Source organism: Gekko japonicus, unplaced genomic scaffold (assembly GCF_001447785.1).
Source record: "Gekko japonicus isolate JY-2015 unplaced genomic scaffold, Gekko_japonicus_V1.1 scaffold11, whole genome shotgun sequence".
In the NCBI taxonomy this organism is placed as follows: Eukaryota; Metazoa; Chordata; class Lepidosauria; order Squamata; family Gekkonidae; genus Gekko; species Gekko japonicus.
In genome coordinates, this window is record NW_015166418.1 from 2,974,557 (window position 1) to 2,989,098 (window position 14,542).

Consider the following 14,542-nt stretch of genomic DNA (forward strand, 5'->3'; position numbering starts at 1 on the left):
ATGTCAAATGCTGCTGTCAGGTCAAGCAATAACAGCGACACCAACTCACCTCGATCCAGCTGCCTACAAAGATCATGTGTGAGGGCAACCAGTACTGTCTCTGTCCCATGGCCAGGGCAGAAACCGCCTGGAATGGGTCAAGAGCTGATGCGTCCTCAGCTGCTCAGCTGCTCTCTCAATTACCTTACCCAGGATACTGGGCAGCAATGTTCCCTCTAAGCTGTGGAGTCCTGTGAGCAAAAATTCTACTTTGGGAGCTACCAGCATTAAAGCTGTGAGCAGGCAGGTGATTTGGCTACTGCATAAATTAGTTTTCTCTGGACTGGAGCCATCGTTCCTGAGCTAAGACAACAATGTGTGAGCCGGAGGCTAAAAAACTGTGAGCTAGCTCACACCAACTCAGCTTAGAGGGAACATTGCGTGGGCAGTATTTGGTTGGATCTATAGGATCTAAGGATGGTTTCTTTATGAGCAGTATTACTGTAGCCTCTTTTAGTCTCCCTGGATAAACCCCCAAACTCAGGGACAGCCATCACCCAGGTTCCTGTAAATGGCCCGATCTGCCTGAGAGGGTTGGCTGAAGTTGTCCAGAGACAGCCAAGGGGCCTCCGGTTCATGCACTGTATCAGGGTTGCAAAAAAGCTCACAAATGCCCCACAGCTGATGTCCAGATTGCTAACATTTTGGGTTCTCCCTATGAGAGAAATTAACATCAAAATTACCCTAAATAACTGTGGTGGGCAAGAGCTAGCGGATGTGATGGAGGCTGCATAAAATTCTCTTTTAACTTTCTTCAACACCATCTCATAAGATTTCATAAATGTCCTATAGGATGTTCTCGCAGCTTTGTCACGAGACCGTTACCAAACTCGCTCTAGTCATCTAAACTCCTGCTTCATCCTCCAGAGCGCCAAGGTGTACCATGGGGCTAATTTGGAGCGGAAGCAAAGAAGACGTCGGGGAGCAATTTCACTTTCTCTGCTTACAGTCCCAGGATAAACTTTGTCCGGTGGCGGCATCCAGTGAATGTGAAACTCCTGTCCAGTCAATAATGTCACAGTTCAGTCAGCAGAGAAATGCAAAATTCCAATCCAACAATTCAGTGATGGGGTGCCGCTCCTCAACCATTTTAATACAAAATCTTCAAAGTCAAACAGACTACAACATACTTCATTGTGAAATTTAAGGACAGCAGCTGTCTATAGTGTCAAAGTTTTATTCTAAAAAAACTGTACACCTGTTGAACTGCATCTGCATTAAATTATGAGTTTTGTGATGTGATGTCTTAACCAGGGTTTCAAGCATAATTTTTGTCAATATATTTATGTCTATTGGATTGCCATGTCACTGCCTAGCTGGGGCACAGCCTTGCCCGAGCCGTTCACCGGTGCATCTTGGAGATACCCTAGTGCATCTTGGAGATACACAGGCATAGTGGTTAGCCCCAGTGCACTTTCAGTCCCCAGGATTGCACTGTGGATGCTGCTTCCTACTTTGCAGCCAAAGTCATTGCTCATTTAAAAAAATTATTTATTTATTTATTAGTCACATTTGTACTTATATTATAATCAAAATAGTACATTTGCAAAAAAAGCTGTAAGATCAAACATTTTTAAATGAGCAATGATGTTGTCTACAAAGTGAAAAGCAGTCATTCATTTCCTCCCCTGCCCCTACAACTGATAATTAATGAGTGTCACAGGAAAAGAATGCCGCAACTGGCAAGAACAGAGAAGAAAGTGAGTAAGCTGAAAGCAGAGGAAGGAGGAAAATTGAAATAGCCCTGACCTTTAACTATGGTTTCACTGCCCATACTGGAGTATCTGGTACTGCAATTCATTTTAAAGTTTGAAACATTGCCACAACTCTGAAAAAAGAGAGAAGGATAATTGGGCAAACACTGAAATGCAATGAATTATCTGGGTTCTCCATTAAAACTGCATGAAGCAGTGATGATAACTCTAGACTAAATGGCTAGACTGGAAGCCATAGTCATCCCGAACCTTGTATCTTGAAGGTAAGCTCAATGTTTGTCATGGATTTATTTCAGAACAGAGTTTGTGACAGCAGTGCTGAGCTACTAAATAAAAATCGTGCTCTCGGTGAAGATCAATTGGAGTAGTTTTGTCTAGATTACATTTGGGGAGGAAACCAAAATCTGTTGCGCACTTTTCAAGAATAATGTGTCCAAAATGTTCGGAACAAGCTGTTTTTAGGTCATCTTTTTATACAGTTAATTGAAGGTGCTGTTTAAGATGTATTGCATATTCATCGAACAAGTTTACCTTTTTCTTTTTTTGCCATCAAGTCACAGCTGATTTATAGCATCCCAGTGGGGCTTTCAAGGCAAGAGACGTTCAGAGGTGGTTTGCCATTGCCCATCCAGATACTGACCAGGGCTGACCTTGCTTAGCTTCAGAGATCTGATGAGATCACGCTAGCTTGGGTTACCTAGATCAGGGCAAGTTTATGTTAGGCATGTTCAGGGATTATCATCATTATCATTATTATTATCATTATCAATTGCCTGTTCCCACTAATGGAAAGCTCTAGGTGATGTACAACCATTAAAAACAATTTAAAACCAAAAAAGGATGGCTACGATATATCAGATGGAAAGCCCAGATTAATGTTCGTGTTTTTTTCATCCCTGACTAACTAATCTGCTAGAAGTTATGCATGAGATCGAATAGCTTCATACTCGTAACATTAATTCACTCCAATGCTCCCCTCCTTTTTGCAGTTAGAAGTGGGGTATAAAATGGCCGAAATCCCCCAGTTCTGCTACACGGCACCAAGTGACGAAATCCCTGAAATACATACTACCAGTTCCGTTCGCGACAGTTTCAGTGTGTCATTGCTACAAGCAATACATAATAGTGAAGAAACAAACGAGAAGCCAAAAGAGGAGGTTCTCATTCCAGTGCAGATCACGAACCGAATCTTCTTCCTTGATCTAGCCAACAAAAAACAGACTGCCATCCCATGCCAAGTTTTCGAACTGGAAGACATGGAGGAATTGCATCTGGAGAAAAATATGATCGAGGCCATTCCAGAAAGCATCTGCAGGCTTCGGAACGTGAAAGTTCTTTATCTGAATAAGAACAACATCAGAGAGATCTGTGAGGAGCTTGGACAGCTGAAATCCCTCCAGAGCTTGGATTTAAGCAGTAATCCACTCGCTCTCAGTTCTCTGGATATCCTTAGTCAGTTGAGGGCTCTCCGTCGGCTCCGGTTATATGATGTAAACCTACATGAATTCCCAGTGGAGATCTGCAAACACCTGCACCATTTGGAGCTGCTTGGACTTTCTTCAAATAACCTGAATCATCTTCCCAAGGAAATAATCAATCTGACTAAACTTAAAGAGGTTTATTTGCAAAACAACAGATTTGAAGATTTCCCACTAGAACTTTGTCATCTTTATAATCTGGAAATAATAGATCTGGAAAACAACAGCCTGAGTGCAATTCCGGATGAAATTGTCTCTCTGGAAAATTTAGCCCAGTTCTTTCTCGCATTTAACAGTCTGACGACTGTGCCGGACCCCCTGAGCCAGTGCTTGAAAATGGTGGTGCTGGACTTGTCCCATAACCGCCTGCACAAGCTCCCTCGAAGTCTGAAGCAGCTGACAGAAATGAAGGAATTCGGGCTATCTGGGAACCACCTGGCTGCGTTTCCACGTCAGATCCGCCGCTGGAGGTCACTCATCGTGGTCTACATGAAGAACTGTGCCATCCAGACAGTACACCCATCATTTGCAAAGCTAACAGCTATGAAGATACTTGACTTAAGTCAAAATCTCCTGGAGGAGTTCCCAAGAGAGATTTGCACAATGGAAAATTTGGAGGTGTTGTCATTAGATGACAATATGATCTGTGAGGTATGAATCAGCTATGTAATTAGGATAGGGTTCCCAGGTCCCTCCTGGCAACTGGCAGAGGAGGGGGTGACTTACCAGAAGCAGCAGGGAGGCCCATCCAATGTACAGTGGTGTGTCTATGTCCATGCCCACGTGACTGGAAGTGACATCATCACATCCAGGATGTCGGGGCAACACTCTGGTATTTGGGCAAAAACTCAGTGGTAAAATTGACTCCTACCATAGGGTTTTTGCCCAAATACCAGAGTTTTACCCCAATGTCCCAGATGTGATGACATCCCTTCTGGGTTATGTGGGCAGTGACGTAGACATGTCGCTGTACATCAGATGGATTTCCGTCTTTTTCAGGGTAAGTCATCCCTGCTGGCCAGCTGATCGATGGTGGGGAGGTGGGGTCTGTCAGTGGGAAACTCCCGCCTCCACTGGGGTGGGGAGTCTGGCAATCCTAAACTAGGATGAATTAAAATTTAGTTACAATCTACTGGAAACATGGGAGCTAAAATATACCTTGTGGAAGCAAAACTATGGCTTTAAACACGACCATTCAACAATCATATACAAAATAGTGGGTGGGGATGATTACAAGCAGGGCTACATTTGCAAAGGGTAGTGAACCTTCCTTTTCTCTACCTGCTTTTCTTCCAGTCCTGTTAGCTCCAATGGAGCCTGTCTAAGGGGGTAAAGACCTTGGGAGATGGATTTTAAGGCGCACAGAGATAGAGTGGTGGTGGAAAGTGCCGCCAAGTTGCATCTGGCTCATGGTGACCCTGTAGGGTTTTCAAGGCAAGAGAAAAATGGAGGTGGTTTGCCACTGCCTGCCTCTGTGTTCCAACCTGGTCTTCTTTGCTGGTCTCACATCCACATACTAACTAGGGGCAACCCTGCTTCGCTTCCAAAATCTGATGAGGTCCGGCTAGCTTGGACAATCCAAGTCAAGGCAGAGACAGAGTAGGGCTCAGCATACACCACTTGCATGTCTCCAGGGGTCGTTTCGTAGAAAAAGAGCTAGGGGAACTCATTAGCATAACTCATTAGCATATGCCACACCCCCTGACATCACCGGAAGTGTGTCATAAGGCCACACACCCCGCCCCCAACGGTCCCGGCCGCCGCCAGCCTTGCAGCTCCACTGCCGAGCCCCATGAGGGGCCCGGCGGTGGACCTGCAAGGCCGGTGGGAGTGCAAGGAAGCCCTGCAAAGGCCCTCCCTGGCCCCAGGCAGGCAGGGGTGGGGAGAGGCAGGGAGGAAGCAACTTACCCTCCTTCTTCTCCTGCCTCCTCCTGACTGAATGAGGGCCGGAAGCGGGGCGGCCGGAAGTGGGGGCAGGGCTTTGTCATGTGCCCCGCCCCCATACCTCACCCGGGGGGACTGCGATCCCCCGCGATCCCCCCCGAAATGACCTCTGCATGTCTCTTTTGTGCTTTACGTTTCACCAGGGACTGTTGTTTCCCAGCAACAGTCCTCACTTTCTGGTCCCTGTCCCTGGTATATATCACTGTCCCTGTCTTGTCCTTATTTTTTTATCTCTGAGGAAGCCTTCAGAAAAAGCTCTGTTCCCATAGTTCCTCAAAATTAAGCCTCGGATTGGGAAGTGGCCAACCTGGGTCAGATCCTCTGGATCTGTTCCTGCTAATGGCAAAGCTTTCCTCTGGCACAAGGAGCCTTCTGCTGGAGGCTCTTTCCCATGCATTAGTGGATGCATTGCCACTATTAGCAAAATGGGAACCAACCGAATGTCTGAAAGGGAATTGGGTGTGCATGAACACTAAGACACTATTGCAGTGCATGACCAGCCATTTCCAGACTGCACTTACTGAGGTGTATTGGTAATAATCTGTTGTACGATCGTTCTTCTTTAACCATTAGAACATACACCCTCCTGGCTTTTAAACTGGCAGACAGACAGCTGTAGGCTAAATGAATACAGCACTCAGAAGACAGGGTTGCATTCAGCGATATGTACAGGGATGGGGGAGCTTAGGTGGTGGTCCTTGGTACGAGAACTGGACTGTCCCAAGCATGTCCCTATCGATGTCTATGACATTTTGTGGAGCTTGGGTTTAGACATGATTGGAGTAGGCCCATGTTTAAAGGCTGAGGTCTGACACTATTGTGCGTGCACTGGCCATACGGTTGCCAGGTCCCATCTGGCCACTGGGGGGGGGGGGGGGTGGGGGGGAGGATTGGCAGATCCAGGTTGGGAAACTCCTGGAGATTTGGCGATGGAGCCTGGGGAGGACAGGGACCTCAGTGAGGTACAATGCCATAGAGACCACCCTCCAAAGCATCCATTTTCTGTAGGGGAACTGATCTCTGTAGTCTCAAGATGACCTGGAATTCCAGGGGACCCCCAGGTCCCACCCGGAGGCTGGCATCCATACCCATGAGAGTTCCCTCGCTTGGGTCCAATCCAAGGTCCATCTAGGTCAGCATTCTGTTTCCATAAATGGTCAATCTTTGGAGCAGACCATTGGATCCACTGTGGTGTAGTTGTTAGAGTGCCCAGACCAAGACTGGGGAGATCTGGTTTCAAATTCCCACTCAGTCATGAAGCTCCGTAGGTGATTTTGGGCAGTCATTGTCTCTCGGCCTAACCTACCTCAGAGGGTAGGAGTGAGGACAAAATGGCACGGACCCAAGGTCACCCCACTGGCTTCATGCGGAGGAGTGGAGAACCAGATTAGAGTCCACCGCTCTTAACCACTACACCAAACTGGCTCTAGCAAGGAACATGAAAGGGTGCGATTGAGTGAGGCTGGATCCAAGCCACTGCCCCCACACCCAGTTGAGGTTCATCAGGAAACTTATTTTTCTTTTACTTCATTTATATACTGCCTTTCCTCTCAGTGAGGACCCAAAGCAGATTATGTTGTTCTCTTCTCCTCTATTTTAACCTCCCAACAACCCTGTGAAGTATGGGCTGAACGTGTGTGACTGGCCCAGAGTGAAAAGTGTCAATTGGCTGACAAGAATTTCCAGAGCCTTCTGCTCAGCTCTGTATGGAGCGACTGCATTGTGCCTATTCAACAGCTGTCTCTTTGGAAGAATAACAGGACTGCCCTAGAGGCATCTTGGGGATGTGTAGCCGGAAAATTTGTAGTTGCTGCTCTTCCGTTTCTCTGACAGCCAGGGCTTTTTTTGTGGAAAAAGCCCAGCAGGAACTCATTAGCATAATAGGCCACACGCAACAGCAGAAACCTATTAGCATATTAGGCCACACCCCTGACAGCACAGCTCATTGGCATTATAGGCCACACCCCCATGTTACCATCCAGCCACACCCACCTTTTGCTTCTTATTCTGTTTACCTTGTTTTTTGTCAAAACCCAGGGCTTTTTTGTAGCAGGAACTCCTTTGCATGTTAGGCCACACACCCCTAATGTAGCCAATCCTAATGAGTTCCTGCTGGGTGTGGCAAACTTGGAAGCCAGCCGGAACTCCGTTCCTGTGCGTTCCTGCCCAAAAATAGCCCTGCTGACAGCAAAGCTGTTAGTATCTTTCTTGGACATACACAGGATTGCAATTTGATTAACATACATTTATTTTTAATTTTTTTTCCTGGGAAACTGTCCAGATACCTCAAACAGTGGCCAGGCTTTCTCAGTTGAAGTGTCTCAGTCTGACCGGCAACAAATTTTTCTCATTTCCTGAGGAAATCTTTCTTCTCCAGTCATTAGAGAAATTGTACACGGGCCAAGACCTTGGGACCAAGTTTACAGCATTACCCGCTGAAATCTGCAAGTTACAGGTAAGAAAATGAGCAGGGCTCAGATCTCAGCAACAGTGAAGTCGTTCACAACTGATGGAGGATAGGGGGTTTTTTTATAGCAACATTTATAGCAACATTACAAAGAGAAAAGGCCATTCTCACAAAGGTAAGAACTTGTTATCCTACATAACAATAAAATGAGGCATCCCCATTTCATTTCTGTCTATATGCTTTTATATTTTTGTCGACAGTTTCATTTCCCCACTTTTTGCTGTTGATTTTGTAGATCTGTAAGGAGTACGCACATTGTATGTTTTGTATACAAAATGTACATGGTACTTACTCATGCAACATACATCATTTATGCATTTAGCATATGGCCAGCGTCCCCAGCCTCTCTGAGCCTGCAGGCACCTTTGGAATTCTGACACAAAATGGCTGACATGAGGCAGAGCTGACCACACATTGGCTGTTGCCAGAGGCTGTGACAACCACAAAATGTCAGGGAGTAACATTACGCAAACCTTTGGTAAATCTTCAAGATTTCAGGCAGAAGCTCTCTACACGGGGCTGCCTCTGTCACAAATTCGGAAGCTGCAACTAGTGCAGAATGCTGCAGCCAGGCTGTTGATGGGTCTCCCTAGACGGGATCACATCCGGCCTGTGCTGAAAGCGCTGCACTGGTTGCCAATGGCGTACCGGATTCGTTTCAAAGTGCTGGTTCTCACCTTTAAAGCCCTTTATGGGACCAGTCTACCTAAGGGACCGCCTTTCCCCGCATGTTCCCCCAAGGGCACTACGGTCGGGGAGCCGAAACTTCCTGGATATTCCAGACCCCAAGACCGTCAAACTCGCTATGACCAGGGCCAGGGCATTTTCGGTGGTGGCTCCTATCTGGTGGAATGAGCTCCCAGAGGAGATCTGGGCCCTGTGGGACCTTGTACAGTTCCACAGGGCCTGTAAAACGGAGGTCTTCCACCAGGCTTTTGAGTAGGAGCCGCCGCCACCATTATTCCACCAACGGCTTTTCATCATCGCACTCTACTACCGCAGGTACGGGAATCATCGAGGGTGCGGGATGTCCCTAGTGGACGACAGGGTTGTGGGGACATATATTGTTGCTGTTGTTTAGCTAAAACATCTTCAGAATACCATCTTGGTTTTATGATTCGGAGTGAGTATCGGGGCACTGAAAACTTATTTTTACTAATTTTAATTGACTGTAATACTTGTATTATTGTATTTTATACTGCTTTTATTGTTACAATTTGGCATTTTGCCCTTGTTAGCCGCCCTGAGCCTTCAGGGAGGGCAAGATACAAATCCAAAGAATAAATAAAAATAAATAAAAATAAATTAACAAGATGTCTTTTAAAGAGAATGTATCGTGTTAAAGGGGTGGTTTGTTGTTTTTTGGCATACATACAGCTTACCTTCAGTCACACCATGAAGATCCTTGTCCTGTGGTGGCAGCTGTTGCCGAAGCAACATTTAAAATAACTTGCACAGCCAGTCAAATCTCTGGGAGCCATTCAGGAGTGTTGTTGGGCAAATGCCCTACTTGACAGGCTCCAGGAAAGGGGTCAGTGGGTGCCGTGGCATCCACCGGCACCACGTTGGGGGTTCCTGCTCTAACCAATCAGCACCATCCACAGCAATTTTTATCTTAACAAAACTGACCAATTCCAGAAAGCTGCAGAACAGCTTTCTTCAGAGCTTGGCATGGGGTACAGATATTTGGCTGTTCCAAACCAGCCCAGCCCACTACTGCAGCCAGTTTGGTGTAGTGGTTAAGAGCGGCAGATGAATCTGGAGACTCGGGTTTGATTCCCCACTTCTCCACATGCAGCCAGCTGGGTGACCTTGGGTCAGTCACAGTTCTTTCAGAGCTGTTCTGTAGCAGTTCTCTCTCAGCCCCACCTACCTCTGTTGCGGGGAGAGGAAAGGAAGGTGATTGTAAGCCGCTCCGAGATTCCTTCAGGTAGTGAAGGGCAGGGTATAAAACCAACTCTTCTTCTTCTACTCTAAATAAAATGTTACATATGTCTCTTCACCCTCAGATAATCAGTAGCCAAGATACAGATACTGGACAGGAGGTTACCGTGGGCACACACTTGTAAAAATACACGTGAATTTTTATTCCAGAACCTGAAAGAGCTGTACCTTGAGAATAATGAACTGGAGTATCTTCCATCAACCATAGGCTTGCTGAGTAACTTGGAAGTACTGAACTGTTGTGACAACTTTCTTATTGAGCTGCCTGACTCCATATGCCAAATACAAGGTAAAGAAAATGGATGGCCTGTGCCAAGGCAGAGTGCTCAGCGATAACTTCAGAGGTCCTCTTCTCAATCTGCTGCCTTGTTTGGGGTCTTCTTGTGTTACAGTGCCTGGATGGGGAGGGATGGCTGGGTGCCTTAATGGCACATGCTCATATTAGGCCTCTCGTTCTTAGTATTGGACATCACAGTGCAATAAATGCATGGATAAGGGCCAGAGAGGGAAAGCAAGTGAAGGAAGAGGGATCCACCGGATCCCATGCCAATCCATGCATCCAGATGCTCTCAAACATGGATGGAGCTTGCTTTTATTTTTTAAAATGAAAATGTTTGGTTCGCAGGGTGCCCGATTCTTCTTCCCTCCCACCTTCTCTTAACATTTGTCTTTACTTCTGTGGAGGAAAAAAAAGATGGCTGACTAGGGCAGGATACTCCCTCTCCTTTCCTCCTGACAAAAGCCCAGCTCTTGCCTTAGCCTTAACATGCAGGACTGAGAAAGGGTAGAAGCTGAGGAAACACAGGCCAAAGGCAATGTTCCCCCTAAGCTGAGTTAGAGTGAGCTAGCTCACAGTTTTTTAACCTCCGGCTCACACTTTTTTGTCTTAGTTCAGGAAGAATGGCTCCAGAGCAAAGTAATTCATGCAGTAGCCCAATTGCTTGCTCACAACTTTATTGCCAGTAGCTCACAAAGTAGAATTTTTGCTCACAAGACTCCACAGCTTAGAGGGAACATTGGCCAAAGGTTTGTTTTCGCTTTGCTGAAGTCGGACACTGTGAATGGAGAGCCCACCGTCTCCCTCGGTACCACCTTGTGCTTTTCAGCCAGTGGGAAAGAGCTAACTCTGGGTTGTGAATACCTGGAGATTTGGGGGGTGGAGCCTGGGGAGGGCGGGGTTTGGGGAGGGGAGGGACCTCAGCAGGGTACAGTGCCATAGAAATAATGCCAGAAAGCCCACCTTCCAAAGCTGCCATTTTATCCAGGGGGGGCTGATCTTTGTCACCTGGAGATCAGTTCTGATTCCAGGAGATTTCCAGGACCCACCTGAAGGTTGGCAAACCTAGAGCTAACACTGGCCACAGTTCTTACCTGCCTGCCATGTATCTGCTTCTCTGACATCATATTGGAAAAGGCAATGTCTGGTGTACACACAGAAGAAGAGAAGAAGACCCTGCAGGGGGCAGCAGGAAGACAATTAGATAGGATAGTGAGGAGTCCAGTGTTCCCTCTAAGGTGAGTTAGTGTGAGCCAGCTCACAGTTTTTTAGCCTCCAGCTCACGCATTGTTGTCTTAGCTCAGGAAGGAGGGCTCCAGAGCAAACTAATTTATGCGGTAGCCAAATTGCTCGCTCACAACTTTAATGCCAGTAGCTCACAAAGTAAAATTTTTGCTCACAAGACTCCACAGCTTAGAGGGAGCATTGGTGAGGACAGCACCTTTACTCTCCTGTTAAGTGTCATTGCTTGTCTGGATCCAGATTGCTACTCTCAGGGCAATGTCCCCCTTCTTCTCAGAAGTGCCACACTCAGTCTTACTCTCTCTCTCAGCTAGAGATGTAGTTCGGAACCTATCTTTTTGTCTCTCCTCTTTCCTACTGAGTATGTTAATTCCTAAATAAACCTTTATCTACTCTTCAATCAGATTGTGCACCGTTGCTGTTGTTAAATACTGAGTTCAAGACGCATTGCAGTGAACAGCTCTACTTTATTTAGTGAACTCAGGAACAAGACTGACTCCAGGGTGACTGCCCTGTTTAAGTAGCATGCAAAAACCACACCCAAACACACCCCACTCCCAACGATAGGCTATTTACATCACATTGTTTCCTCATTGGTTACCTCTTTTTGCATAACATTGCCTTCTCATTGGTTACCTCTAGAATCCTGGTGGTCTATTGTTCCAGAGCTCCAAGCTCAGCCCGACTCTTAGGGACAGACCTGGGAAATCTCAGCCCCAAAAATAACAGCTGTATTAATTACTCTGCCAACACATTGTTTGGGAAATGCTGTTCTAGGAACTCTGCAAGCTGTTTGACGCTGAAGCAGTCTGTCCGTTCAGGTTGACTTTGACCAGACCTGTTCTTGAAAAAAACGTTAAAAGCAAATATTAAATGGGCATGGGCTTTTGTGGGCCATTTCAATGGTGTGATTCTGTATGTTTAGGTCTGCAAAAAATACTGCTTGAGAGGAATCAGTTATTTCAACTCCCGGAGGACTTGGATAGCCTAGCGAAACTGCAGGTCATTACGCTGTATGGAAACCCAATGATGGAACCCCCGGTGGAAGTATTCATTCAGGGGATACAGGAGATATTTAAGTATTTGCAGGCGCAAAGGAGACTGAAGGAAATGGCTATCAAGGTATGAATCCCCCAAAGGCCACAGAAGAAGCATGCTGCACATCCTATTGAACATGTGCTGAAATGCTGTGGGATGCCCTTAGAATTCTGAAACAGTAAGCGCAAACCAGCAGATGCTCCATGCCAGAAAATGAGGCATTTCAGACAGGCGATATATTCCGGAAGAGGAACGGTTCCCAAACGGTTTCTGGTCTGTCATTTCAGACAGAACCGTTTGAGAACCGGTTCCCTTCTGGAATATATTTGTCATTTCATACACAATCGCTTCTGTCCCGCTATAACGCTATAACGGAATAGCATTATATCAATCCCATTGGAATGCATGGAGTGTTTTGTTATATTGCTATAGCGCATTAAAGCGAACGTTCCCCCCCCCAAAAAAGCCGCAGATCGCCCGCACGGGCAAAAGACGGCGGGGGGAAAGCGGGGAAAAGCGGTGCAATCTGAAATGCCAAACCACTTCAGATCCAGCTCTTTACCGGAAGGGGAAAGCCATGTGTGAAATGGCAGCCCTATACCGGTTCACTTCAAAACGGATCATTACCGGCTTGAAACCGGGTGAAACTGGGTAATGTGAAATTCCCCAATGTTTTGATAGGTATATATTAGCACAAGGAATGTGGGTGAGGGATCAGTGATTAGGGGTGCCAGGTCCCCTCGGCTTGCTGGTGGGAGGATTTGGGGGTGTTCCGGAGATGGGTGGGAGTGTCACATGTACAGTAAGGGAAGCGCTGGGGAATTTCAGGCTCTTTTTTGTTCTGACTGCAATCTGCACCAAGATCTGTCACCTCCTACTCCTGACTGCTGAATTCAACTGAAAAGAGTGACATAAATATAAGTCAGAGGCAAGTGACCTGCAGCTCATGCACCAGACAGTGGTACGCCAAACCACCTTCCTCGGCACCTAAGATTGATTGATAGGGAGGCCAGCCTTTGGGTGGCAATCCTTGGAAGCGTTAGGAGGGGTGGAGACTACTTGGAAGTCACTTCCTGTTCTGAAACAGGAAGTGACTCCCCAGTGCTGCTCCCGCCATTCCATTGAGTGGGAGCAGGGGACTGGGAGCGTCATGGGGAGGTCCCCCACCATTACCGGGTAAGTGGCAACCCGACTGATTCAATGCCCAAGAAACCAAAGTGGGGGCTGCTGAGGCCAGTGACGTGGGCAAAAGTGATGGGTATGGCTTATGTAGGGTTGTCAAGTCTGGCAAACTCACCGGTGGGGGAGGCTCCGACAAGTCCGGGAGCCGGCTCCGTATGCGCAAAGCGTATGCGCAAAGCACGCGCACGCCGCCAGCACGTCAACAGAAGTGACGTGCGACGTTGCTGACGTTGGGGGCGTGGTTCCCCCCCGACGAGCTGGGCCACGCCCCCAATGTCAGCGACGTGGCGACACAGCTTTGGGGGGCGGAGTTCCCCCCGGGGCCCGATTCCACCGCGGCGGAAATCGGGCCTCCAAAGCGGGGGGTTCCCCGGCCCCCGCCCCCACTTGGCAGCCCTAGGCTTATGCCTGTCATTCCTTTCCAAACCCATAAGTTTGTTAGCCAGGTTTGAGATGAGGCCCTGAAATCCTGGTGGCAGCAACACTTAGTCTGAGTAGCAGAGCATCTGCTTGGCATGCAGAAGGTCCCAGGTTCAATCCCTGGTATCTCCAGTTAAAAGGATCAAGCAGCAGGTGATGTGAAAAAACCCCACCTGAGACCCTGGGGAGCCACTGCTGGCCAGAGAAGACTATACAGAGCTAGATGGAACCCGTGGTCTGACTCTAAAACAGCTTCACGCTCATTGCCTACTGTTACCCGTCACCTTAGGAAGATAGCAGGATGTAGAAACCTTTGCTCACCAAGTATTTGCGGGGGGGGGGGAGGCTGGGGGGGGGGAAACCCCCAAATCAATTTTGACAATTTGAACATTCATTTGGCTTTTCCAGATCCAGGCTATTTGGCGTGGCTTCATGGTGCGCAAAGGGCTTGGTGCTTTCGCTGAGCTCTTGAAAATGATACGGAAAGTCAAAAAAGAAAAGAAGGAGAAGAAAGGCAAGGAAAAAGGGAAAGGCAAAGGCAAAGGGAAAGACAAAGGCAAGGGAAAGGGTAAGAAGAAGTAACGCCTCCGCCTGGAGCCTGAAAAGAAGGTGCTGAAAACTGTGCGAAGAAAAGAGCGAGGGGGATCAATGCACAAAAGTGGGAAACCAAAAAAATAAATCCCCCCCCAAAAAAATCATTTTGACAGATCAAGACAACATGCATTTTTCTGGCGTGTAAAAAATAAACTTTGTAATGATGCCACCAAGGCAGTTCCTGTTGTGAGAGCTCAGCCGC

At 47.3% G+C, this 14,542-nt stretch overlaps 1 protein-coding gene across 1 annotated transcript; it reads left to right on the forward strand.

Moving 5' to 3' along the window:
• Window positions 1-14,345, forward strand: LRRIQ4 (leucine-rich repeats and IQ motif containing 4). The gene is made up of 6 exons (XM_015411581.1): window positions 1-78; window positions 2,744-3,883; window positions 7,458-7,631; window positions 9,738-9,876; window positions 12,032-12,228; window positions 14,155-14,345. Exons 1-6 carry the CDS (start codon window positions 1-3, stop codon window positions 14,326-14,328), a joined length of 1,902 nt encoding a protein of 633 aa, XP_015267067.1. The 3' UTR covers window positions 14,329-14,345.
• The last annotated feature ends 197 nt before the right edge of the window (window positions 14,346-14,542 follow it).

Coding starts and splice junctions, on each gene's coding strand:
- LRRIQ4 (XM_015411581.1), top strand. CDS start 1: ATGTCAAATGCTGCTGTCAGGTCAAGCAATAACAGCGACACCAACTCA. Junction 79..2,743: donor GCTGCCTACAAAGATCATGT/GTGAGGGCAACC, acceptor TCCTTTTTGCAG/TTAGAAGTGGGGTATAAAAT. Junction 3,884..7,457: donor ATGACAATATGATCTGTGAG/GTATGAATCAGC, acceptor GAAACTGTCCAG/ATACCTCAAACAGTGGCCAG.